The 25,491-nt window shown below is 36.4% G+C and overlaps 1 protein-coding gene across 3 annotated transcripts in view; it reads right to left on the bottom strand.

The window, feature by feature from the left end:
• ATP6V1A (ATPase H+ transporting V1 subunit A) overlaps window positions 1-25,491 on the bottom strand; it is a 59,536-nt gene that overhangs the window by 25,125 nt on the left and 8,920 nt on the right. For 2 of the 3 annotated variants that reach the window (XM_036107160.2, XM_078066255.1), the window contains exons 2-3: window positions 5,911-6,005; window positions 2,912-3,040 (exon numbers count right to left, since the gene is read on the bottom strand). In XM_036107160.2, the coding sequence (XP_035963053.1) occupies window positions 2,912-3,040; window positions 5,911-5,995 (214 nt within the window). In that variant the 5' untranslated portion in view covers window positions 5,996-6,005. Of the gene's footprint in view, window positions 1-2,911; window positions 3,041-5,910; window positions 6,006-10,100; window positions 10,229-25,491 lie in introns of those variants that run through there. The other variant, XM_036107161.2, reaches the window with a different exon arrangement.

Here is a 25,491-nt window from a genome sequence, read left to right as displayed (position 1 = left end):
AGCTGTAAAAAAAAAAAAAGGGGGCTTCAATGAATTGCTCTAGAAAGATCTCCAAAACGTATTTTAATTTCCAATATGAAACTTTTCAAACCTAGAGCAAAGTTGAAGGAATTTTACAGTGAATTCTTTTATCTACCAGTTAGATCTTACCATTAACATTTTCCTATACTTTATCACATACCTATCCATCTTCCATAATACATATATTTTTTTTTTTTTTTTTTTTTAGTGTTCCATGATTCATTGTTTGTGCATAACACCCAGTGCTCCATGCAGAACGTGCCCTCCTCAATACCCATCACCAGGCTAACCCATCCTCCCACCCCCCTCCCCTCTAGAACCCTCAGTTTGTTTTTCAGCGTCCATCGTCTCTCATGGTTCTTCTCCCCCTCCGATTTCCCCCCCTTCATTCTTCCCCTCCTGCTACATTCTTCTTCTTCTTTTTTTCTTTCTTAACATATATTGCATTATTTGTTTCAGAGGTACAGATCTGAGATTCAACAGTCTTGCACAATTCACAGCGCTTACCAGAGCACATACCCTCCCCAGAATACATATATTTTTAAGTAAAAAAAGCAAGGTGTAGAACAATGCATATAATATGTGGTCTTTTGGGAAAAAAGGTTAGAAAAATAACATATTTATATTTGTTCATATATGCAATTAACAAACTAGAAGGATATACAATAAAAGGATTTAATAAAAATGGCTGCATGCATGCATGTGTGTTTTGAAAACTGGCCAGATATAGGATGACAATGGTGGAGAGGGTTGTCACTGTATACGTGTTCATTTGTTTTTATTTTAAGTCTTCAAACCACATAAAAGATTGAAAGATAAAGCTAACATTAGGAAAAAAACCCTTAAAAAATCCTTTTAATTAGTCATGATTTCATAGCTACAAAGACTTCTAATTTTATTTCAATTTTCAGATGATTTTATTTTGATTTAGCACCCTAGTACTCAGAGAGAGCAGTTACCTGAAAAAATGTATTTTATTATGGCAAAAAGTATTAAGTAAAGCTTAATTAAATAGCCAAAGAACTAATGCTGCCCCTATATTTATAGCAACATTATTTACAATAGCCAAGATATGTAAGTAACCTAAGTGTCCACTGATAGATTAATGGAAAAAGACAATGTAGCATGTGTGTGTGTGTGTGTGTGTGTGTGTGTAGAATATTGTGGCATATGTATATAGAGAGAATATACTGTGTTTTATATATATACACACGTTATATTACACAATAAAATATTACTCAGCCACAAAAAAAACAATGAAATCTTGCCATTCGCGACAACATGGGTGGACCTAGAAGGTCCGTGAAATAAGTGAGACAGAGAAATATAGAGAAAAACAAATACCATATAATTTCACTTACGTGTGGAATCTAGAAAACAAAACAAATGAACAAACAAAAACAGAGACAGATTCATTAAATACAGAGAACAACCTAGTGGTTGCCAGAGGGGAGAAGGTTGGGTGGATGGGCGAAATAGGTGAAGGATATTAAGAGGTACAAACTTCTAGTTATAAAATAAATTAGTCATGGGGATAAAAAGGTACAGCATGGGGAATATAGTCAATAATACTGTAATAACTTTGTAACTCTGTTACAATAACAGAGGGGAACTACACTTACCATGGTGAGCATTTCATAAAGCATGTAATTGTCAAATCCCTACGTTATATACCTGAAACTAATATAATATTGTATGTCAACTCTACTTCAATAAAAATTTTTAAAAAATAATAATAAATAAGAAGAATTAATGCTGATCTTGAGCATCAATTTAAGTAAAACATATGTTAAAAAAAAGTGGTTCCTCTTAGCAAAGCCTAACACGTTATCTCTTTTTCATAGAAAACTGAAAATAAATACTATGTTTAAAAGCCAAAAGTATGATAATCAAACAAGTAGTAAAGATTCCCTAGTGCTAAAGCTATAATGTAACATGTCATCCAGCATTATTTATTAGGATAAAGAGTAGTGACTGATTTATTTATGAATTTTCTATTTTAAATGGAATTTTAACCATATAAATCGATGTTATTCTGTTTATGCTTTCCTCTACAGTATGTGTCACTCTTAAGAAAAATGGAACTGGAGGGCATTTTGCTGAGCGAAATAAGTCAATCAGAGAAAGACATGTATCATATGATCTCACTGATATGAGGAATTCTTAATCTCAGGAAACAAACTGAGGGTTGCTGGAGTGGTGGGGGGTGGGAGGGATGGGGTGGCTGGGTGATAGACATTGGGGAGGGTATGTGCTATGGTGAGCGCTGTGAATTGTCTAAGACTGTTGAATCACAGATCTGTACCTCTGAAACAAATAATACATTATATGTTAAAAAAAGAAGAAGAAGAAGAAGATACCAGGAAGGGAAAAATGAAGGGGGGGAATCGGAGGGGGAGAGGAACCATGAGAGACTATGGACTCTGAGAAACAAACTGAGGGTTCTAGAGGGGAGGGGGGTGGGGGGATGGGTTAGCCTGGTGATGGGTATTAAAGAGGGCACGTACTGCATGGAGCACTGGGTGTTATACGCAAACAATGAATCATGGAACACTACATCAAAAACTAATGATGTAATGTATGGTGATTAACATAACATAATAAAATAAAATTTAAAAAAAAGAAAAGAAAAATTGTAATTGGTTTCCCGTGTTTGTGAACTACCAAACTAGTAAGAGCAATGAAAGTTCAGAAGATAATACTAATTTCTTAAAATAAGATCATTAATTCCTAGTATCTTTTCTGAAATTCCTGTGTAAGTCAGGTTTCTTTACAACACCCAACATTTCATGCTTTTGATACTATTGATTGTTGCTGCTTCCACCTCTGCCATAAATCCTTAAATTCTGACTTGTACAAAGTGGCAAGAAATTGAACCAAGAAAGGATACAAGTCTCTTCATACACCTGGATAGTAGCCATGTCACCCTCCAATCGGATAATCTCTCCAACCAGCTCACTGTGGCCCACTCTCACCAGCTCATACATGGCTGCACCTGCCATGTCACAGGCTGTAACCACTGAAAAGAACAAATGAATATTTGGCAACTTAAGATTCTGTGAATAGTTACAGATAATTGAAATATCTGATTAATCCAATAATACATCTCTCTCACATATTAAGAAAAATAAAATACCCGCTAAGAAACATATATACAGTTTCACAAAAATATGCATTTTTAGCATACAATATACAGGTAAACAAAATAAATTTGTTAGGCTAAAGCTTATTCATTTCATTTACATAATACGTATGAAAATTATTTTCAAAAAATCTGAAGTTCTATATGGCAAACTCTTACCTAGCAGCATTGAGACACATTTTGATCAACACAAGTTGCTATAAAACATGGAATGATGGATTTGGGAACAATAAAAAATTTTTTAAACTAAAACTGGCACAAGAGCTTTAGCTAGTAGCATGGTAGAATGCCACAGAATTATCAGTTTGCTGTGCTGTCACCATTCCTTTGAGAAATAATATTTAAAATAACATCTTTATTTTCATTTCTAACACTTCATATTAGTGGTTCTTAAAACTCTTCTGGGACAAGGACCCCTTTGATAAACTAATGACAGCTCTTCCTAGAAAAACTCACATATGCATCTAAAAATTTTTTTTCAGGGGCACCTGGCTCAGTTGGCAGAGCATGCAACTCCCGATCTTGGGGTTGTGAGTTCGAGCCCCATGTTGGGTGTAGAGATTACCTAAAACATAAATCTTTAAAAAATAATAATACTTTTTTTTTCACAGACCTTTCATCCTTTCATAAGGATGTTTATAATCAGTCATCACCACTGGGTGAAGTCCTGATTAAGAATCCTTATTTCTTATAAATACTGAACCAGAATTTCTACTTACTTTTAGATCATGTTGTCTAGTAAGTAAAAGTTATTTTTCTGGGAGGCAGGGAAAGTCGTACATTTTCAGATATGTGTAGGAATAACTGTATTTTTTTTTTTTTTTTAAGATTTTATTTATTTATTTGACAGAGAGACAGTGAGAGAGGGAGCACAAGCAGGGGGAGTGGGAGAGGGAGAAGCAGGCTTCCCACTGAGCAGGGAGCCCGATGTGGGGCTCGATCCCAGGACCCTGGGATCATGACCTGAGCCGAAGGCAGACGCTTAACGACTGAGCCACCCAGGCGCCTCCGGAATAACTGTATTTTTAATATTTAGCCTTCTGATACAATTAATTAGAACTATGTATTAGGTAATATTCAAGTAGAAACCATTAAAGTATTAATATTTAATTAACTTGGGTTAGAACAATGAAGATTTGTTAATTTCATAAATATTTACCTCTATATCTACTATGTAAGAATAATTAAGATGAACTGAAATGAAAGAAACAACTAAAATTTTATTTTATTATTTTTTAAGTGGGGGGAAGGGAGAGGAAGAGAGAGAATCTTTTTTTTTTTTTTTAAGATTTTATTTATTTACTTGACAGAGAGCGAGCACAAGCAGGGAGAGTGGCAGGCAGAGGGAGAGGGAGAAGCAGGCTCCTCGCAGAGCAAGGGAAGCCTGATGTGGGACTCGATCCCAGGACCCCGGGATCATGACCTGAGCCGAAGGCAGTCGCTTAAGCAACTGAGCCACCCAGGCGCCCAGAAGAGAGAGAATCTGAAGCAGGCTCCCCACCCGGCATGGAGCCTGACTCCGGGCTCAATCTCACAACCCTGAGATCATGACCCGAGCCAAAATCAAGAGTTCGACACTTAAGTGACTAAGCCACTCAGGTGCCCCTAAAATTTTAAATCATATTTCATAAGCCCCAAAGTATGCCATTTCTCTATCATTTTATTAAGTACTTAAGAATAATAAATAGGTTCCAGGAGCAGTTAACTACAAGTTTCAGAAAAATATTTTTACCTAAACTCTTTTGATGGTGTTCTTTTTTGTCTTTTCCCTAAAAATTCTTGAGTGTTGCCCGACTTTCCTAAAGACCCCTCTGATCATCAAGGGGAAAACTGTTTCTCAGAATGGCAAGAGGTTGAAAACAGTGAAATGTATTTTTGCCAATGAGTTCATGTTCAAACACCAAGTTCTAAGCTATAGAAGCTTCATAGGGAGAAATAAACACTGTGATTGACTGACTTCATTTGCATAAACACCAAAAAAAGGTGATCACCTCTACTGTGATTAAAACAAAAAAGCCTACAGCATGAGGTTTATAAAAAGACATAAGGAAAAATATTCATGGCACTAAGGATTATAAATCAATGAGCAGGTTTACCTATGGAAAACTGTGAATCATATTTTGCAGTTGGAATAAAATGAATACTAGAATGAGATTTATCATTTAAAATGCAATACTCCAAGTTTTGGCAGAATAAACAAAGTTTTTAAACTGCTTTCTATTGCTCTCACGTCATAAAACTTCTTTCCCACAGATAGCTAGTTATGCAATATCTGAAATTAACGTTCAGAGAGATTTAAATATACAAAGAGCCAAGGATGATATTGTTGAGAAATGCTCTGAAAAAAAGTATTTCAGTTCAAATGACATAAACATATATTTACTGAATGCCCATTATCTGTAAGGTATTACATACTAAAAACTATAAACTTTATATAGCCTTTTTACCTCAGATTTAACAAAAAAAATCAAGACCTATCTAAAACTCTGAACACCAATTATACATTTACATAATAAATAGGATGTCACAAATTAGTGCCCAATAATTATCAAATTAAGATAATGAATGCCAGAGAAGCTCTTATGATGGAGGTATTACCACATTCTTATAGCAACTATGAAATCTTTTAGGGACAAATAGAACTTATACAGGTAAACAGAAACCTGTGTATTTTACCCAAAAAACCTTGAAAAGACATTAATTGAAGTTAGGAATCTTTACTATTGAGATTATTACATATTACTTACCAGGTCCTGAGACCCCATGCACATAACCAAACGTGCTTTCTTTATCTTCATCAAGTATTTTGGGTAGCTTGGAGAAATCCATCATGTTAATTTACCTATGGTTTAAAAAAAAAAAAGTTATAATTACAAACCTGAAAGCAAAAGAACTGACATAAGTAGTCAACTCTCATCATTGGTCTATTCTTGAGCTATTACCACTTTTTCAGAGTAAAATATAAAATTCTTAAAATTTGGTTAAAGTACCTCATTCCTGGATAGTCTACAGTTATTAAAATTCAAAATTACATATTCCTATGCAAAGTATTCCAGAGAATATACCAAGGAGCATAATAAACAACATGAAGTCTTTCCAATGGCTTATCCAGCCCTATAACATCTTGTCCCCCTGCCATTACCACTCTAAGATCCTCTCCAGCTACTCTTTCCCTTAATCATTCTGGATACACATACTGAACTCTTTGCCATTTCTCAAAAACATATACATTCTGCCCCAGGATCTTTGTACTTGTTCCGCTGCCTGGAGTATTCTCCCAGATAGCCACTCCTATCCCTCTTTCAGGTCTAAATGTTGCTTTCTCTGAGGCGGTTCTCTGGCCATCTATTGAAAATTGCAACATACCTCTCTCCTTCCCTGCTTTACTCTTCACCATCTGACAAATTATATCTTACAATAAAAAATTTTTTTAATGTATTATCTATCTTTATAATTTTTCTGACAGGTATCTTACAATATCTTACCCACCTTTATAACTTTTCTGACAAATTATATCTTACAATAAAAAAATTTTTAATGTATTATCTATCTATAATTTTTTTGGAAGCAATTTTCCTTTTTCTTCTTTTTTTTTTTTAAAGCAGAACACAGAGCAGTTTAAAAAATTCAGTTCAACTTATTTATGGGCGTGCAATCTCAAAAAAACCCCAAAGAATGAACTATTCAAGTCTAAACAGAAAACTGGTTGCAGATGTCAAAGTAGAAAGTTTATTTCTGATTGCTGGTCTAACTTAATAATTATTGGCAATTTAATAAGGGAGATAAAAATACATGTGCATATAAAAAGCTAATAATGTCCCCAAACAACCATAAAGTAAGGGTAACAGATCAATATGTAACTGAGTACCAAATAATACACACTTATTTACTAAAATTACAAAGATTAGAATGTTTAGGGAAGACTTCTTGAAGGTCAGGTAGAATTAGCATAAACTACGAAAAGGAGGACAGCAAAGGCATTCCAGGTGGGGGAAATAACAAGAACAAAAGAATGGAAATAAAATTTGCAGGAACAGTTAACAGACCAGTCTGACCAGAATAAAAGGTTTATATTAAGGCAACAGTGAAAAATAAGGATGCAAAGGTAGACAGACTAATGTGTGGGTCTTGAAATGAATACCAAGTGGACTTTAGCCTATAAACAATAGGAAACAACCAAGGTGGAACTGTTATGAGAAGGATGATGTTTAATTCAACTAACAGATTAAAGTAGGGGAGGGAATGCAGGCAAGATGAGAAGTTGAAAAGCTCTGGAAACTTATGGCTTGAGTGTCAATGGAATTCAATTTATTAAATGTTTATTGAGCTCCTACCTTGAAAAGGCACTGTGTTGAACTTAGGGAACTTAGGGACTAAGGACTGTGAATAAAAGGAGCTTTCACTGGCTTTAAACAAATGTACTATAAAGCAAAATGACTTTAGTGTTCAAAATCACAACACACTGGGCATGAGTAGTATAGTGGTGGAGCACAGCTGCCTTCCAAAATGACAACACACTGGGAACAGAGGAGAACTTGATTCAGATGTGGGACAAGTGCAAACCAATATGGATGAGGTAAGGGGAACAGGTAAGTGGAAAGTAAGTTTTGAGGCTGACTAAGTTGAGTCCAGACAGAAAGAATACAGAAAGAAAAAGTAAAAACAAACCTTGAGATCTGGGGATTAATTCAAGCAGGGCTGAGTATTGTTTTTGTCTTTCTGGAGCCACTGAAGGATCACTACGGAAACATATACTCCATGCGGCACAATTTGTAATCCATTAACCAAGATATGAAAGAATTGGGGAGGAGAGTGTAGCAATGAAGTCATTAACAGTGGAGTTCTGGCTTGGTACACTCTGTGGCTTCAGAAGGGGAATGGTGGATAAGGCTAACAAGGAAGAGCTGAGTGATTAAAGAAACAAGTATGAGTGAAAACAAAGATGAAAACCACATGGAGATACAGGAGACTTGCAAGTGAGAAGCATATGATCAAAGGGTCAAGAAAAGTACCAAGAACTTAAACATGGCATCGGTGATAGGTAGAGACTATCAAGGCTGGTAATTTATTGATAAAGGGTAGGGTATACTTATATCCACTGGAAACAATGGAACTGAATTAGAAAGAAAAAAATAAACCAGATACCACAGTGACAAGTGTCACAATAAAAGAGACAAAGATTGTTGTGTTCTCAATAGGAAAATTAAACTGGAATAAGGGCAGTTGAGGGAGGAAGTAAAGAAAAGGGGAAATTGGTTTACTAGGATTTTCCAGCTTCCTTAAGATGCAGAAAAAGGGACTGTTAAGTAAGCAGCTATGGAACTGCAAAAGACTGGAATATAAAAAGAACAAATTTTTCTAGAAACCACTTAGATAACAAGAAAAAAACAAAGTTTAGTGACAAACATTTCTTTGGGAAATGGGCTGGGCAAAGTCTTCAAAGAAATAGTGAACAAACAAATGAGGTCAAATTTTAATCTTCAGAAAAAGAAATTTTCAAAGTCAGAAGACAACGTGATAATCACAGTCTAACTTCTTCCTCAAATACGGATATTTCCTACATAGCATGCATGATACATGGTCACCTGCCGATTAAAGTGGAAATAGCATGAAATTTTGAGTCAGCGGACTTTAGACACCCTGGTTCTACCAGTGACATGCTGCAGGAGGATCTGGACAAATCAAAATCTCTTCGTATCTTCATTTGAAAAGTAATAATGCTAATACCTACCCCACAGTTGTGACTGAATTACAAATTTGCTGAATGTTCCTTGTGAAATGTAAAATGCTTACAAGAATTTCATCAGTAATACCACTATTTAAGTAGGGCTTCAATGTTGAAAAAGCCATTTTGTTTTTAAAAAATCTCCTCTTAGTGTCTTATATCCCACATAAATCTACTTCTCCATTGCTTCTACCCTCTGGCCCTATTTCTTCCAACCACTGTAGCCACACAGAGGATGTCCCTCTCCCAAGGAAATTCTCTGTAGTGCCTTTAACTCTCAAAAAATTTTTTCAGCTCTTTCTCTCCTGAGGCTACTCTTTTCTGGAAGGATTTCAAAATATCAATGTTTGTTTTATTTATTTATTTTTAAAGATTCTGTTTATTTGAGAGAGAGAGAGAGAGCACATGAGTGGGGTGGGGGGGGTGGGGAGCAGTGGGAGAGGGACAAGCAGACTCTGTGCTGAGCGTGGAGCCTGATCCCATGACCCAACCCAGAGGATCACGACATGAGCCAAAATCAAGAGTCAGATGCTCAACCAACCGAGCCACCCAGGTGCTCCTCAATGTTTCTTTTAAAGGGGAGCAAATAAAATAAAAAATAACATTCTAAATGTTATGCAAGTAAGAACTGAAGTGTACCATTTCATCTGTCCTGGCTGCTTCTTTTAATTAAAACAGAGACCAAGACTTTTGAGTCAGAAAGATTGAGTTTGAATTTATAAATTACATCCTCAGGCAAATCAAATTCTTTCAAACTTCTGAACCTCAGTTTCATCTGTAAAATCTAATGGGGTTGTTGCATGGTGCCTAAAAGTAAGCCTAACAGAAAAGTAATGGTGATGACTACTAACTGTATTCTGTTAATACAAGCTAATCTTGCCTAATTTCCAAAAAGTACCTAGTATATTCCTACCTTCCTGTTACTTGAACCAAATCTAGTCACTTGGCTCGTTTTTTTCTTAGCTATCAAGTGTATATTACCGTAACTTTTTTAAAACTAAATAGATTTTAAGCATCGAAGATGTGCCAGGTGCTATGTGTTACAGGTTGAAAATATAAAATATAATGGAGTAATAAGACACAATCTCTCCCCCAAGGAACTTCTGGCCTGGTGGGATATAAAGGCAAACAGGTAGTTACAATAAGTGACACATGTGCTCTCATAGGAGCTGTCAGGCTGATTTGGAAGAGCATAAAGCAAAGGCATCAAACCTGGACTTGGGCAGGACAGGAATGACTTAGAACAGGGTAAGCAGAGTCTTGAAGGATAAACAAGGAGACATGATTCAGTAGAGCTTCTTCATAGATGATTCAAATCTTCCAGGGTTCATGAAGGTATTCTGGAGAGAGTTCATGAGGCAATACAGGTATCTGTTCTAATTTTTTAAAATAAGTATTTATATACGTTCCCTTTAAAACAACAGTGAGAACTTCCAAATGTATGAGCAATGATTAGTGGAAATCAAAGGGGTTATTCATGATTCAGCTGCCTTGCGGGTTTATCACTCAGCTGAATAATTCTAGCCACCACGGAAACTAATGATTCTATAGTTCAACTGTATTATTTTTAGGCACATATTATTTAATTTATGCCAAAGACAGCAGACAATAGAAACAGTGACATCAAACTAATAAGAGAATTAAGAGCCTAAATAATAATTCTATAAATTTAGAGATGCTTTCACCAGATCCACAAACCTGCATTCATCTGTTTAATATTCTTTTATAGCAAATCAAGATGATTCTACTTTTTAAAAAGTCAATGTTAAGAGAAATATATGATAATGATTATGTGTAACTTAGCTTTTTCTACTCCATTGTGTTACATGCAGAGAAGTGGTTGCAAATACATCCCCAAAACAGCTCTTAATACATCTTTCAGGACAAAGTAAGAAAATTATGAAAACATGAGTTTTTAAAATGTAAAATGCAGGAATTCCCAGGAGTTTTGTCCATTTTGATGTTTTAACACAGTTAAATTTTAATCTCGGCTCCAGCAACTCAAACCTTTCCGCTTGCTGTGCACCTGCCTGGAAAGTGTTTCCTCACTCCCAGAAATAGTCCCCCTGTTCCCATTGTCATCCTCAATGCTCTTACCCTGCTTTTCTTCATAGCAACTACCTGAAAGAATATAATTTTTCTTTTTAATTCACTTTTTTATTACCTGTGTCACTACCTACAATGCAAGTTTCATGAGGGCAAAGAAAACAATGCCTGGGCAAAGAAAATAAGCACTCAGTGAATAGTTAGTTACTTAATAACTTCATACCCACTAATACCACTTCCATTTTACAAATGGGAAACCCAAGCAATGGAGATTTAAGTAACTTTGCCCAAGATCCCAAAATTGGCAAGCTTTACAGGTAGGATTTGAACCTCAGCAGTCTGACTCAAATGCCCATGCTCCCTAAGCCCTGCACTCTCTGCCTCAATTAACTAGGCTGATTTCTATCGTTTGCATCTAAACAATCCTATATGGTAGGAAGGACAATAGTCTCTGCCTCCAGGCAACAGTGTTATCAAATTAGACAGGAAGATGCAGCATCCAGATTCTCCTTCAAGAAAGGACAGGGAGTATTGTCAGCGGACAGCCAGTAGCTGTCACTCCTTCAGGGTTGGCCTCAGATGCAGAGAGCTGCCTGGCCAACATTCACATCCTTCGCCGGCCACCTGCACCTGGTGACCAAACAAAGCGGAGGTATAAAGACCCAGCCATGTCAACCAGATGTGGGATACTCTCACAAGTAATACTCACTCCAGATCTCCCCACAGGGTCAGCTAAGGCTTTTCCAGGCTTGAATTGGATTTCAACTTCTCTGCCCAATTAGGCGTCTGCCCCCTTCCTTTCACATGTGTCGATCCCTAACCAACATCTTATACAATAGACTCTTTTTTGGCATCTGATTCCAGAGAACCCAAAATGCTCAAATAATGAAGAGAGTGAATAATTACTCCCTGGATAACTAAAACTTAGACTCTCACTTGAACCACAACGATCTTTGGCCTGTTTTCTTAGTTATCTTGTAACTAGTTATTCTGCAAAGGAGGAAAGAAATACAAAAGTGGCTTTAGAAAGTAGGGCACTTAGGACAATGCTTGGGCTAAGTCAAGCAACTGACATAGACGTCAGGTCCCCATACAACCAAAGCCTTAGTTTCTTCCAGAACTTGCTTTTTGTCCTTCAACATAAAACTTAGAACCCATCATCAGTAGTTATAGGAACAGAAGTCCCAATTAAGAGTTTATTTAACTCTTTATTTAACTTCTAAAGTACTCTTTCTGATAGAGTTGGAAAATATGTTTTCCAGGTCCAGAAGTTTTTGGCTCCAGCTTCTTAACACTTAAACACTTTGAGAAACTTCCATGGACTGCTCCAAGGTAATAAGCTTTTTTGAACATTAAATTTTCAATTCCCACAGCACTGAGATAAGGGTTCCCATTGTACTTCTAAAGCTTTTTCACCAAAGCACTCCAGTAGGGGAAAAACAAGTAAACAGTGAATAAATACCCCTCTATCTCCTCCCAATCTTGACAGAGAACAGGATATTATAGCTTTCTACTGTAAGCAGGGAAAGTTCTTTTTTTTAGAGAGAGAGAGAGAATGCACGTGCTTTCTCTCTCTCTCTCTCTCTCTGAGTGAGCGGGGGGCGGGGGAGGCATGCAGAGAGAGGGAGAGAGAGAATCTTAAGCAGGCTCCATGTTCAGCACTGAGCCTGAAGCAGAGCTCCATCTCAAGACCCTGAGATCATGACGGAAGCCGAATCAAGAGTTGGATACTTAACCAACTGAGACACCCAGGCACCCCCAGAAAAATGTCTTTGTATGCTCTTGTACATTCTCTTAATCCAAGCAAGTTTTGCACTCTATTAATATACAATATCTGTTTTAAAAGATAAATATGAAATTGCTTCCTTTCCACAAATAAAATAAAAATTATTCATTAGACTTATATTGACTTAATCACCGAATAGGGCTAAGCATTTGGCAGTTTGATAAGCACGGTCGTACAACATACTACTACTTTGTATCCATTAGTCACCCTTCATTGTTATCTATGAAAATAGTGGAAATAAAAATACTCCACACTAGGGGCGCCTGGGTGGCTCAGTCCGTTAAGCGTCTGCCTTCGGCTCAGGTCATGACCCCAGGGTCCTGGGATCGAGCCCCGCATCGGGCTCCCTGCTCGGCGGGAAGCCTGCTTCTCTCTCTCCCACTTACCCTGCTTGTGTTCTCTCTCTGGCTGACTCTCCCTGTCAAATAAATAAATAAAATCTTTAAAAAAAAAAAAATACTCCACACTAAACTCTTCTGTTTCATTATTTAATGCTTATGCCTCTATGTGAAAAAGCATAGGCTTTTAAAGATGTGTAAGACAGGGCACTTGGGTGGCTCAGTCGATAAAGCGTCTGCCTTCAGCTCAGGTCATGATCCCAGGGTTCTGGGATGGAGCCCTACATCGGGCTCCCTGCTCTGCGGGAAGCCTGCTTCTCCCTCTCCCACTCCCCCTGCTTGTGTTCCCTCTCTCGCTGTGTCTCTCTCTGTCAAATAAATAAATGAAATCTTTAAAAAAAAAAAAAAAAAGATGTATAAGACAACAACATCCCAAAACATTTTAACTTGAAATAAGCAAATTATATTGCAAGTTACATTACACTGAAAGTTAATCTTATCCCAAATCTTCATAATATCCAAAATAACATATGATTTCATGCTACATTGTTTTATATGCTATTTAATAACTCCTTCCTATTACAATATACACCTACTCTTGTTGCTTTCCATCATTTAAAAAAAAGCATGATACCTACTTTTATTTATTTATTTATTTGACAGAGAGAGACACAGCAAGAGAGGGAACACAAGCAGGGGTAAGTGGGAGAGGAAGAAGCGGGCTTCCCAAAGAGCAGGGAGCCTGATGTGGGGCTCAATCCCAGGACCCTGGGATCATGACCTGAGCCGAAGGCAGATGCTTAACAACTGAGCCACCCAGGCGCCCCAAGCATGATACCTACTTTAAAAACAACTGCTTGCTTTAAAACAATGTGGCATACAGGGGCGCCTGGGTGGCTCAGTTGTTGAGCGTCTGCCTTCGGCTCAGGTCATGATCCCAGGGTCCTGGGATCGAGCCCCACATCGGGCTCCCTGCTTGGCGGGAAGCCTGCTTCTCCCTCTCCCACTCCCCCTGCTTGTGTTCCTCTCTCGCTGTGTCTCTGTCTGTCAAATAAATAAATAAAATCTTTAAAAAAACAACAACAACAATGTGGCATACATAGTTGACTCACAGAGAAATCAACTCAATGATTATATATAAACTTTGCCTTTACTCACTTGATTCCTACTTTGAGGATAAAAAGTAAATGCAATTTACAACTAAGATTCCTATAGTCACAAATTGTAGGGTTTTCCACCCATACTTGTAAAAAATTAAAAACAAAACAAAACCCTGCTGTAGAAGGGGAAAAATCCAGAAAGTTAGCACAGGCAACCATCTGATCTAATCAGTCAGCAGTCTCTCCTCCATGCTACAGAACACTGCAGTGGCAAATCACAACACCGAGGCCCAGTTCTGTTTCTTCCATTTTACAAGGTCCTCTCTAAATTGCTACTGATTGATGCACTATACGGGAATTTCATTATTCCAGAAATAATGGGGGCTCTTGGGGAGCAAGTATGAGGTGTTATGTAAGAGCTATATACCAAGGTTCCAGGACAATATTATTTACATATAAAATCCTGGGGCACTTAATACTTCATTTTGTACACAGTTTACCTTCTTAGAAAAAGGCATCATAAATCTGTTTGATATTCTTATGGTTAGTCAAAAAGTTATAAAATTAAGTAGAATTCCAGCTAATAACATTACCTTGTATTTATAGAGTACAGTACTACATCATTTTGTGAAACTCGTTCCTATTTATTTAATCTACCCACCCAGCAACTCCATTAGAATGGTTTATGCAGCAGATGACTATGCTTAACTAGTTTCTATTTTTATCTTGCCAACAAAACCCTAAGTTGGCTCCAATTTTGGTAAGCCCATCAAGGTAATTCTAGTTTCTTTGAGAATAACTGGTTTGGAAATGAGCATATAATGATGTTCTGACCAATAAGAGGTAAGGCGAAGTCTGTTGGAAAGCTTGTGGAAATAATTTCTTTGCTCTTTTAAAAGATACAGACCATGAGAAATACTTTTTTCCCCTTGGGATGTGTTCACCTGCATGGGACGTGCAGCCAACTTGGGACTTTGTTGGAGCTAATCAAAACAAACAGGCCACTTTGCATCTGGGTCCTTGTTGCTTTTACTGGCCTACTAAATTAACCAACCCAAGAAGAAAGGAGTTTCAAGAATAAATATTTTTATGTTCTATATATTTCATATTGCTATTTAAAAAAAGAAGAATGGGTGCGCCTGGGTGGCTTAGTCACTTAAGCGTCCAACTCTTGATTTCAGCTCAGGTCTTAATTTCAGGGTCATGAGTTCAAGCTCTGCATTGAGCTCCATGCTTGGTGTGGAGCCTACTTAAAAAAAAAGTTAAATAAATAAATAAATAAGAATGGATAGACCAAAATGTTAAGAATAAAGGCAACCATAGATCATTACTTAAATAGTTTACAAAAATTACTGAGATGGACAATAAGGAAATGTGCAGACAAAAGTGGGAACCAAAGAGTAGAGAAGTACAGAAAAATCACAGATGGCAAACCAGACTAACGGAATCAGGAAAAATTTATTCCTGCTGGAATAAAACTTTTTGAGAACATGCACACATACACCCCTCCATTTATCAAAATAAAGGCATTCCTGTAAAAGAAATAGTAAATATAAAAGCTAGGTGGACAATTAAGTGGGGGAATAGAATTCAAACTATCAGCTACATATGCTCTAGGTTTATTGACAGGCCTGCCCACAAACAATTTTTATAGCATTTCTAGAAATAAGCAATTAGATTCCTTTCACTTCAAATTTTTATAAATAAAATGGTACTATAGAGTGTGATAGTCCAAAGTTTTTAGCTAAGAAACCAAAATACTGTATTTACTGTATAAGTTCTATGGTATCAATTTATAGGCAAGAAGCCTATGATCAATGATAAGCCATTATATGAATATACTTGAATATCCCTGCTTTCAAGGAGCATGTTTATTATTTTCTGGCCCCTTCCTACACACAGCAAAGTACCTTGCACAGCAGTAACTTGATAAAAATGTCCAAAAATGAAAATAGATAATATTAACTACTATTCATCACGCACACATCACACTCCAGGCATTATGTTAAAAAATGGGCACATCTCATTTAACACTTAAGTCTTATGACACTGGTGGTGTTTGATTAGGAAATAGGTTTTGTGACTTAAGCCACCTACTCACGACAGAGCTATAGAGTGGTGAAGCCCAGATTTAGTCTGGTTTTAACGTGTAGGCATTTTACAACAAATCATTCAAAAGACCTTATTTCACCCAATAGCTCTATTACCTTTTCTTTTTTAAAACCAAGGGTACCTGTTTTTCATTAGTAGCTGACTCTATATTAGAATTACAAAGGTTATTATGTAGGCAAAAGGGTGATGAAGAAAAAAAGGTGACAGATCATTCACAAACTAAAGAATAAGTAGTAGAACCACCAAGAATTGACTGCTCCTAAGATATCCATCACCTAAAAAACTAAGATTCTTTTTTTTAAAAAAAGACTTATCTATTTATTTGGGGGGTGGGGAGGGGTAGAGGGAGAGAACAGGGAGAGAAGCAGACTCCTCACAGAGTGTGGAGCCTGATGCAGGGCCCGATCCCACCATCCTAAGGATCATGACCTGAGCCAGAATCAAGAGTTGGATGCTTAACCAACTGAGCCACCCAGGTGTCCCCAAAAACTAAGATTCTTAAAGAACAGTGCAAATGCCATTATTTTATTAGTGCCTAGCTTTATAATACAAACCTAACCAACTGATTATAATAGCAAAGAAAGAAAGAGAGAGAGGGAGAGAGAGAGACGACTGTCATTGAAGTGCAAAATAAATGGGCATATCTAAGTGGAAAATGACCATCTTTGGAGCAAATAAGAATATTAATGAAAACAGACTCAATTTTGTTACTGTTAATAACAGGGAATAGTAGTGGAAACTTCCTGGTTAATAGGCTGTCATAAATTTGGAACAATGAAGTTACATAAATAGTACCTGAGTGAGAAATTCCTCTTATTTTTCTTACTTCTTAGAAAACTTAAACTGGAGTGTAAAAAAGTTCTAGTGAAGGGGTGCCTGGGTGGCTCAGATGGTTAAGCATCTACCTTCGGCTCAGGTCATTATCTCTGGGTTCTGGGATCAAGCCCCATGTCAGACTCCCAACTCAACGGGGAGTCTGCTCCTCCCTCTCCCTCTGCCTCTCCCCCTGCTCACGCTCTCCCTCTCTATCTGTCTCAAATGAATAAATAAAATCTTTAAAAAAAAAAAAAGTTCTAGTGAAGCTAACATTAATATCCCCTTTTGACTTTTTGTGAATTTTTAGAACATTTTCTCAATTTCAGGTTGAAAAAAATGAGTCCCTGAAGAAAGTCCTTTATTTATACCCTAACTTACCTACGATGTAAAAGCCAAGAGAGCCAAATGATATAAATAGTAAAGAAAATAAGCATTACATACTTTTCTTTAAAATTTTTTTTCAAAAGCAACATGCTTATAATTTTTAAAATACTCAGAGGTAAGTCTCATCACTTAAATGTTGACTTATTTCTTCACTATTTTTGACATACTTGTAATCAATACTGTAATATATTCTCACATATTGTGAGAGTTCTCACATAAGTATCATCTTAAACTGTATAATATTTCATTAAAGGGATACCATAGCTTACCTAAATAATTATCCTTACTGGGTACCAAGACAGCTTCCCACGTTTTGCTATTTTTATCTTTTACAATTTGCTAGTATACTTTTATTGATTTTAACTTACTGACTGGGGGAAGCCAAGGTAAGGCAACCAATTAAGGATCCATAAGGATACTCTTCATGCTGATGTCTCAAAAGAGCAATTCTTAAACACACACACACACACACACACACACACACACACACTCCTACCTAGAAGTAATACCATATTTCATCTCATCTAAGATACCATCCATTTTTTTTTTTTTAAGATTTTATTTATTTATTTGACAGAGAGAAACACAGCGAGAGAGGGAACACAAACAGGGGGAGTGGGAGAGGGAGAAGCAGGCTTCCCGCCAAGCAGGGAGCCCAACGTGGGGCTCGATCCCAGGACCCTGGGATCATGACCTGAGCCGAAGGCAGACGCTCAACGACTGAGCCACCCAGACGCCCCTAAGATACCATCAATTGTAACATACTCTTCTATTACACTCCAGAAATTGCAGGACAGATATTAATTTCACAGTTGTTAAAATGTGGGGGGAAAATGTATTTCCTAGAAACAATAATATACGGTATTAAAACTGAATACAGTACAGTAATATTTATACAGAAGGAGGTCAGACTTGTCCACCATCATTAGAATCAAGACTAAGAAATAGAAAAACAGATTTCTAAACTGCTAAAATGACTGTCTTTAAGTTTCTACAGTTTCAAGAGACCTTCATATTGTCTTGACTCAATTTATGCATAATTAAAAATTATTACCTAATATTTTAGATCACTGCAGATTTAAAGTAACAAAATACCAAATTATTAGAGAGCTACACTCCAAGAATAAATAAAAAGTAGATAATGAAAGAGATTGTGAATTAAGGGTCATAAGAATGACCTATAACCATCAAGGAAAGATCAATTTGGGTTTATTATCTTCTAAGAAATATAGGAAGCAACTTGGCAATATGCAACAAGGCCCTTAAAATAAATGTTCAAACCCTCTGATTATAAATTGTACCTCTGGGAATATATTTGACATGTGGATAAGAATTTATTTACATATGTGTTTAACACTGCAAAAGTGAAAAACAAGAAATAGCTTGAAGATCTAATAACAAGGGGCACCTGGGTGGCTCAGTCAGTTAAGTGGCTGCCTTCGGCTCAGGTCATGCATGATCCCAGGGTCCTGGGATAGAGCCCCGTATCAGGCTCCTTGCTCAGCGGGGAGTCTGCTTCTTCCTCTCTCTGCTTGCTGCTCTGCCTACTTGTGCTCTCTCTCTGTCTCTCTGTCAAATAAATAAATAAATAAATCTTAAAAAAAAAAGATCTAATAACAAAATGAAGTTATTAGTTTATTTGAAATCCTACAGTCTTCTCCCAACCCCAGTGTATTTAATAATAATAATGAAATTTCTTGTGTTAAATAGTCTGCAAGTCCAAGTTCAGAGTACCAAGCACTGTCCTTAGCAAATTCTCTTCTGAGAGGACCCTTAACCTTCATGGCCTCTGAGCACTGCAATGGCTGTTTGGCTTTTGGATAGGTTGTCTCAGATAAACTGTGGCTGAAGTGACCATACCAATTAAAAAAAATGTCAGCGGTCATGTATGAGAATTATCCCCCCCTGCCTTTTTTTAAAGATTTTATTTATTTTTTGACAGAGAGAGACAGGGAGAGAGGGAACACAAGCAGGGGGAGTGGGAGAGGGAGAAGCAGGCTTCCCGCTGAGCAGGGAGCCTGATGTGGGGCTCAGTCCCAGGACCCTGGGATCATGACCTGAGCCGAAGGCAGACACTTAACGACTGAGCCACCCAGGCCGCCCCGAGAATTATCCCCTTTAAAAGTAATCAACCTAGAAAATTTTCAACTACTTAAAAAAAAAAAGTCACTGCTCAAAATACTAAGAAACTTCTCTTAAAAACTGCCTACAATTACCGTATCACTCTTCTAAATGTTAATTAAGGAGAAATTTTCTGGATTGTTTTCCCAAGCAAACATATCACGAACAGCCAACCTGGCCAAATATAAGCAATACACATATCTGAGAACAATATACATAGGAGAGTCAGCACCAACAGTGTTGCAGTGAAAATGCTATTACATTTGTATTATAAAGTGATATTTATGTATTCAAATGGATCTGTCCTGTCACTTATTTCATGGATGGAATAGAAGAGATAGAAGGTTTACAAAGTGTACAAAGACAGATTAACCCAATGTTAAAAGAAGCATTACCATAAACAGGTTCACCTTCAACTCAGGAATTCATAAAATCTCTGCAGTGAAAATATGACCTAAAGGATAAAGTATGCACAGAAGTGGGAAAGAATGCTGCCTAGTATAGATTAGAAAACACTTTACAACATGGATTTAAAGGGATGAGTTTAGTCAAAAGTTCACAGACATTTCCAATTCAGAGGGCAAGAAGTTGCATTTCTAATGGTTTGCCTAGTATTCCATGATTAATAACAACTAGGGTTTATTTAACTAAAGTGGCTGTGGGAGAGAAGGATTTAATTACAGAAAGAAGTTTTCAATAGTATGGTTTGCTAAGGAATTAACTTCCAGTTCCTCCTGGTATGTGTTCCCGGTCTTCAATATTGCTCCTTTGTCATACTTGCTACTGCTGTAATTAAAAATCTGTGAACAGAGCTGTTCAATGTCTGTCTCCACTGCCAGACTGTAAATGCCAGGGAAACAGGGACTGTACCTGTTTCATTTACTGAGTACCCCAATTACATAGTAAAGCACCCTGACACATAGTAGACAACTACTAAATACTGCTCAGTGACAATACTGGCAAAGGCTGAGTGGGAAATGTTGAAAATCTTGAAATTTTAATGGTTATTTTGCTTATTATGAATGCTTGAACACCAACAGAACATCTATTCTACAAAGAATAGATAAAATCTCTATTGTTCTGCCTGGTATTATTATTTAAAATTCTATAAACATTGATTAGCTCAAAATGGCTATATAACACAGATATAAGTGGACAACTGACTTTTGACAAAAGTGCAAAGGCAATTCAGTGGGGAAAGTTAGTTTTTTAATAAGTGGTAGAACAAGTCTAAATGCAAATGCAAAAAAAAGGTACTTCAATCCATACCTTGTAGCATATACAAAAATAAACTGAAAGTGGATGGTAGACCTAAATGTAAAACCTAAAACCGTAAAACTTCCTTTGTGATCTTGGACTAGGTAGATTTATTAGATATAATACTCAAAACACAATCCATACAAGAAAAAATTGAGAAATTGTACTTCATGAAAGTTAAAAATTTTTGCTCTTCAAAATATTGTTAGAACAAAAAGCCAAGTTCCAGATTGGGCAAAAATATTTGCAAAGCATAAATGTAATAAAGGACATATCTAGAATATATTTTAAAACTCTCAAAACTGGATTAAAAAAACACAGTTAAAATGATGATCAAAGGATTTGAACATATACTTCACCAAAGAAAATATATGGATGGTAAATAACTACATGAAAGATGCTTAACATCACTAGAAAGATGCAAATTAAAAGCAAAATAAAATGCCACTCCACACATAATAGAATGGCTAAAATTAAAAAGACTGACCATAGGAAATGTTGGTAAGGATATAGAACTAGAACTATCATATACTGGTGGTAGGAATGTAAAATGACACAAGCATTTGGGAAAACAATTTGGCAGTTTCTTAAAAAGTTAAACAGACACCTAACATATGATCCAGCTGTCCTATTCCTTGGTATTTACCCATAAGAAATGAAAGCTTATGGGGGTACCTGGCTGGCTCAGTTGGTAGAGCATGAGACTTGTGATCTGGGGGTTATTAGTTCGAGCCACACACTGGGTGTAGAGATTACTTAAAAATAATAAGATCCTTAAAAAATACCTTAAAATAAAAACAATTTAAAAAAGAAATGAAAGCTTATGTCCAAAGACTTTTATATGGATGTTTATAGTAGCTTTATTCATAACAGCCAAAAAGTGGAAAGACAACCCTAATATCTATCAACAGATGAATGGATAAACAAATCGTGGTATAGTTATACAATGGAATAATACTCAGCAATGAAAAAAAAAAAGAAACACTGAAACGCTTAACAACCTGGAAAAAATCCCAAAATAATTATGGTAAGTAAAAGGCAGACAGAAAAAAAAAGGGTTCTATTTAGGTAAAATTTGAGAAAATGCAAACTAACCTACAGTGACAGGAAAAAGATCAATGGTTGCTTAGAAATGCATAGTGGGGAGGTATGGAAGGAAGGGATCACAAGGAAGCATGAGAAAAAACCTTTTGGAGGTAATGATATGTTCACTATATTGATTGCAGTGATGGTTTCACAGGTGTATACATATATCAAAACATCAAACTGTACAGTTTAAATATGTGTATGTCAATTATACCTCAGTAAAACTATTTTTTTCAAAAGCACAAAGTATTAGTAATATGACTCCTATAGGGCATAAATGCTTACATAGTATATATCACATTCATTTTTGTTTTTACTTGTCAACTAATAATTATAAAAGACACATGGCTTATGAAACTCATAAGAGAATCTTAACCCCAGGAACATCACAGGGGGAACCATCAAAAACAGCCAAACAGGTTTTTGTCTGTTTGTTTAAAATGAATTTATGTGGCTCCTGATAAGGCTGTATGAGCACACTTCAATACTGTCAAGTTCAGCAAGTCCTGGGAATACTTAACAGCTCAGGAATACATTAGTCAGATATGCCTTTAAAGTACTTACTCATCTATGTTTTCAGAACAGAACTTAAGGCAGTATCTTGGATGAGGATTTGGGAAAATCTTAACCCTATCTTGAATGAATTTTTGAAATATGAGGTATAGAAAGGTTTGTCTTCCAAGATGAAGGTTAAGCTCTAATATTTTGGATATCAAAGTTGCTATGGTTCAATGACTCATTCGGAGGATAAAGGTAGAGGGAGAGTTATTGTCTACTGTTTTATACTGCTCTAGTTTGAAGTAGAAATAGTTCACAATAAAGAATTGATAGCCTGTTTATCTCTGCCTCTTTATAGGTATTTCCCCCACCCTCGTTATCCAACAGTATCTTTGGGTGAGGATGAGATCATATTTAAAACACTCACATACACACACCCTGCTGAACAATAGCAAGTACTATAAATCTGCATTCAAGTACCGTAGGTACATTCGAGCACTGTAGGTACACTAAGCTGGGACCTGAGCAGATTCTGTATTTTAAGTGTCTGCTTTGGATCACATTAAAGAATTTGGTGTCAGTCAGCCTGCTTTTTGAATTAATGATAATTTTTTCCTTTTCTTGAAACCAATGAGACAGAGGACACTGAGCAGAAGTATATTTAAAACAATCTGTGGATGGGGCGCCTGGGTGGCTCAGTCGTTAAGCATCTGCCTTGAGCTCAGGTCATGATCCCAGGGTCCTGGGATTGAGCCCCGCATCGGGCTCCCTGCTCAGTGGGAAGCCTCCTTCTCCCTCTCCCACTCCCCCTGCTTGTGTTCCCTCTCTCGCTGTGTCTCTCTCTGTCAAATAAGTAAATAAAATCTTAAAAATAAATAAATAAATAAATAAATAAAACAATCTGTGGATGTTGTAACTCAGCTGAATAAAGCCCCCCCCCCCCCCCCCAATGCCCACTGCCTAATTCTTCATCACCTAAGACCGGGACTTACCGATTACTGAAAACCCATTTTTCACAAGAAAATACATAACTGTTCGTACATTTAGCTATCACATTCTCAATGGTCTTATTAATTGGCAATCTGATTCCCTATTTAATTATTTGAAAGCACTTACATAACTGTTTTGGTACATAAAATTGGCAACTTTCACAATTATTAACAATCATAGCATTTTACTCTTTTAATAATATACATTGACAATTGTAGCATTTTGCTCTTTCAACGGTACACATTCAAACTTCAATTTATAGCATTTCAACGCATAAATCACATAGGCAACACTGCAAATCATAACGAGAATACTTACCATTATTTGAAAGTAACAGGAAGTCCAAATGTCATACTTTGTTCTTACACTGACATTGCTACACTGAGTAGATATGATGGGTAGCCTATGCTATCACAAGATGGTAGATCACTCATAATTCAGGGATGCTAGAAATGTTCAAGGCATTTAGCTACTCAGCTTCCCAAAGACTCAAGCTAAATGATTTGGCAGAATTCAGCACAATACTGAGGACAAATCTGAACTTTTGTTCATTGCTAAATTGGAGAGTAATTTGGCCATACCCACCAGATTTCAAAATGTACATATCCTTTGACCCAGTTCTTCCATCTCCAGGAATTTCCTTAATGTGTACAAAATGTCCTATTATCAAAATATTATAGCCTGTTCCTTATAGCAAAAGTTTGTAAACATCCATTACTATGGAGACTAGTTAAATAACTTGTCATACTATTTATAGTATGTAATACTGTAATACTCGGCGATATTAAGATAGACTCTGGAAAGATGCCCTGGATTCAAATCCTGAGTCCTATTATGAATTGTGTGACATTGCTGGGCATTTAACCACCCCATGCCTAATTTGCTTCATTTATGAAATGGGGACAAATACAGCACCTATTTCATAAGGTTTCTGTGAGGCTTCCATGAATGAATACAACTAAAACATTAAGAAAAGTGCCTGGATCAGTAGTAAACTCTCAATAAATGTTACAAATGATGATGATGACACATTAGTACAATTGAATACTAGACTATTATTTAAAAGAATGATGTAGCTTTAACTGTACAAATGTGGAAAGATCGCCAAGATAACATTGCTAAGTGAAAAATGTAATGTCCAGAACAATGTGAAGAGGTATTACCTTTGTGAAAAAAAATAAGGATTGAGAAAGGAGAAAACACACACATATAAGTACATAATTTTTACTGCATTTGTACATGTATTATCCATTCAACTTGTTTAAAAATATTATTGAATGATTCAATGAGTGCTAAAACAAGCCAAGTAATAAAATTACTATATATACCTAACTGAACAAAGAGCATAGTAACTAAATAATAATGGCAAATATTTATATAGATCTTATGTGCCAATAGTTATCTAATCACTTTTCTTATATAATTCATTTAATCCTCACAACACTTAACAAAGTAAATACTCTTATTATCTTTATTTTAAAGCTGAGAAAAATTAAGAAAGATAAAAGCAACTTCCCCCAAAGTCACACTGCTAGGAAGTAGCAGAGCCAGGATGTGACCCAGTCTATTTCCAGTACTTATGCCCTTAACCTCCTTGCTATGTTGCCTCTCAATACTGCTTGAAAATTACTTGTTATTTACATATATCCCAATTCTTTTCAAAAAGAAATTTGTATGTGTTGTGATAAAGAACATATATACTATCAAGTTAATAATACTGGTAATGAAAAGAGGAAAACAAAGAAGATGAACATGAGAAACAAATACAGATGCTTTAAGCATGCAACAAATCCAACTCTAAAGCATCTGCCTTTTTTTTTTTTTAAGATTTATTTATTTGTCAGAGAGAGAGAGCACAAGCAGGGGGAACAGCAGAGGGAGAGGGAGAAGCAGACTCCCCACTGAGCAGGGAGCCTGCTGCGGGACTTGATCCCAGGACTCTGGGATCATGACCTGAGCCAAAGGCAAACGCTTAACCAACTGAGCCACCCAGCTGTCCCTGACATTTTCTATTACAGCCTTAAACGATGTATTAACTTCAGTCTCTTAAAAGGACTGAAATAAAGTAT

Source organism: Halichoerus grypus, chromosome 1, assembly GCF_964656455.1.
Source record: "Halichoerus grypus chromosome 1, mHalGry1.hap1.1, whole genome shotgun sequence".
Taxonomy (NCBI): Eukaryota; Metazoa; Chordata; class Mammalia; order Carnivora; family Phocidae; genus Halichoerus; species Halichoerus grypus.
Note: the sequence above shows the minus strand (reverse complement) of the source record. Positions and strands in the feature narration are given on the sequence as shown.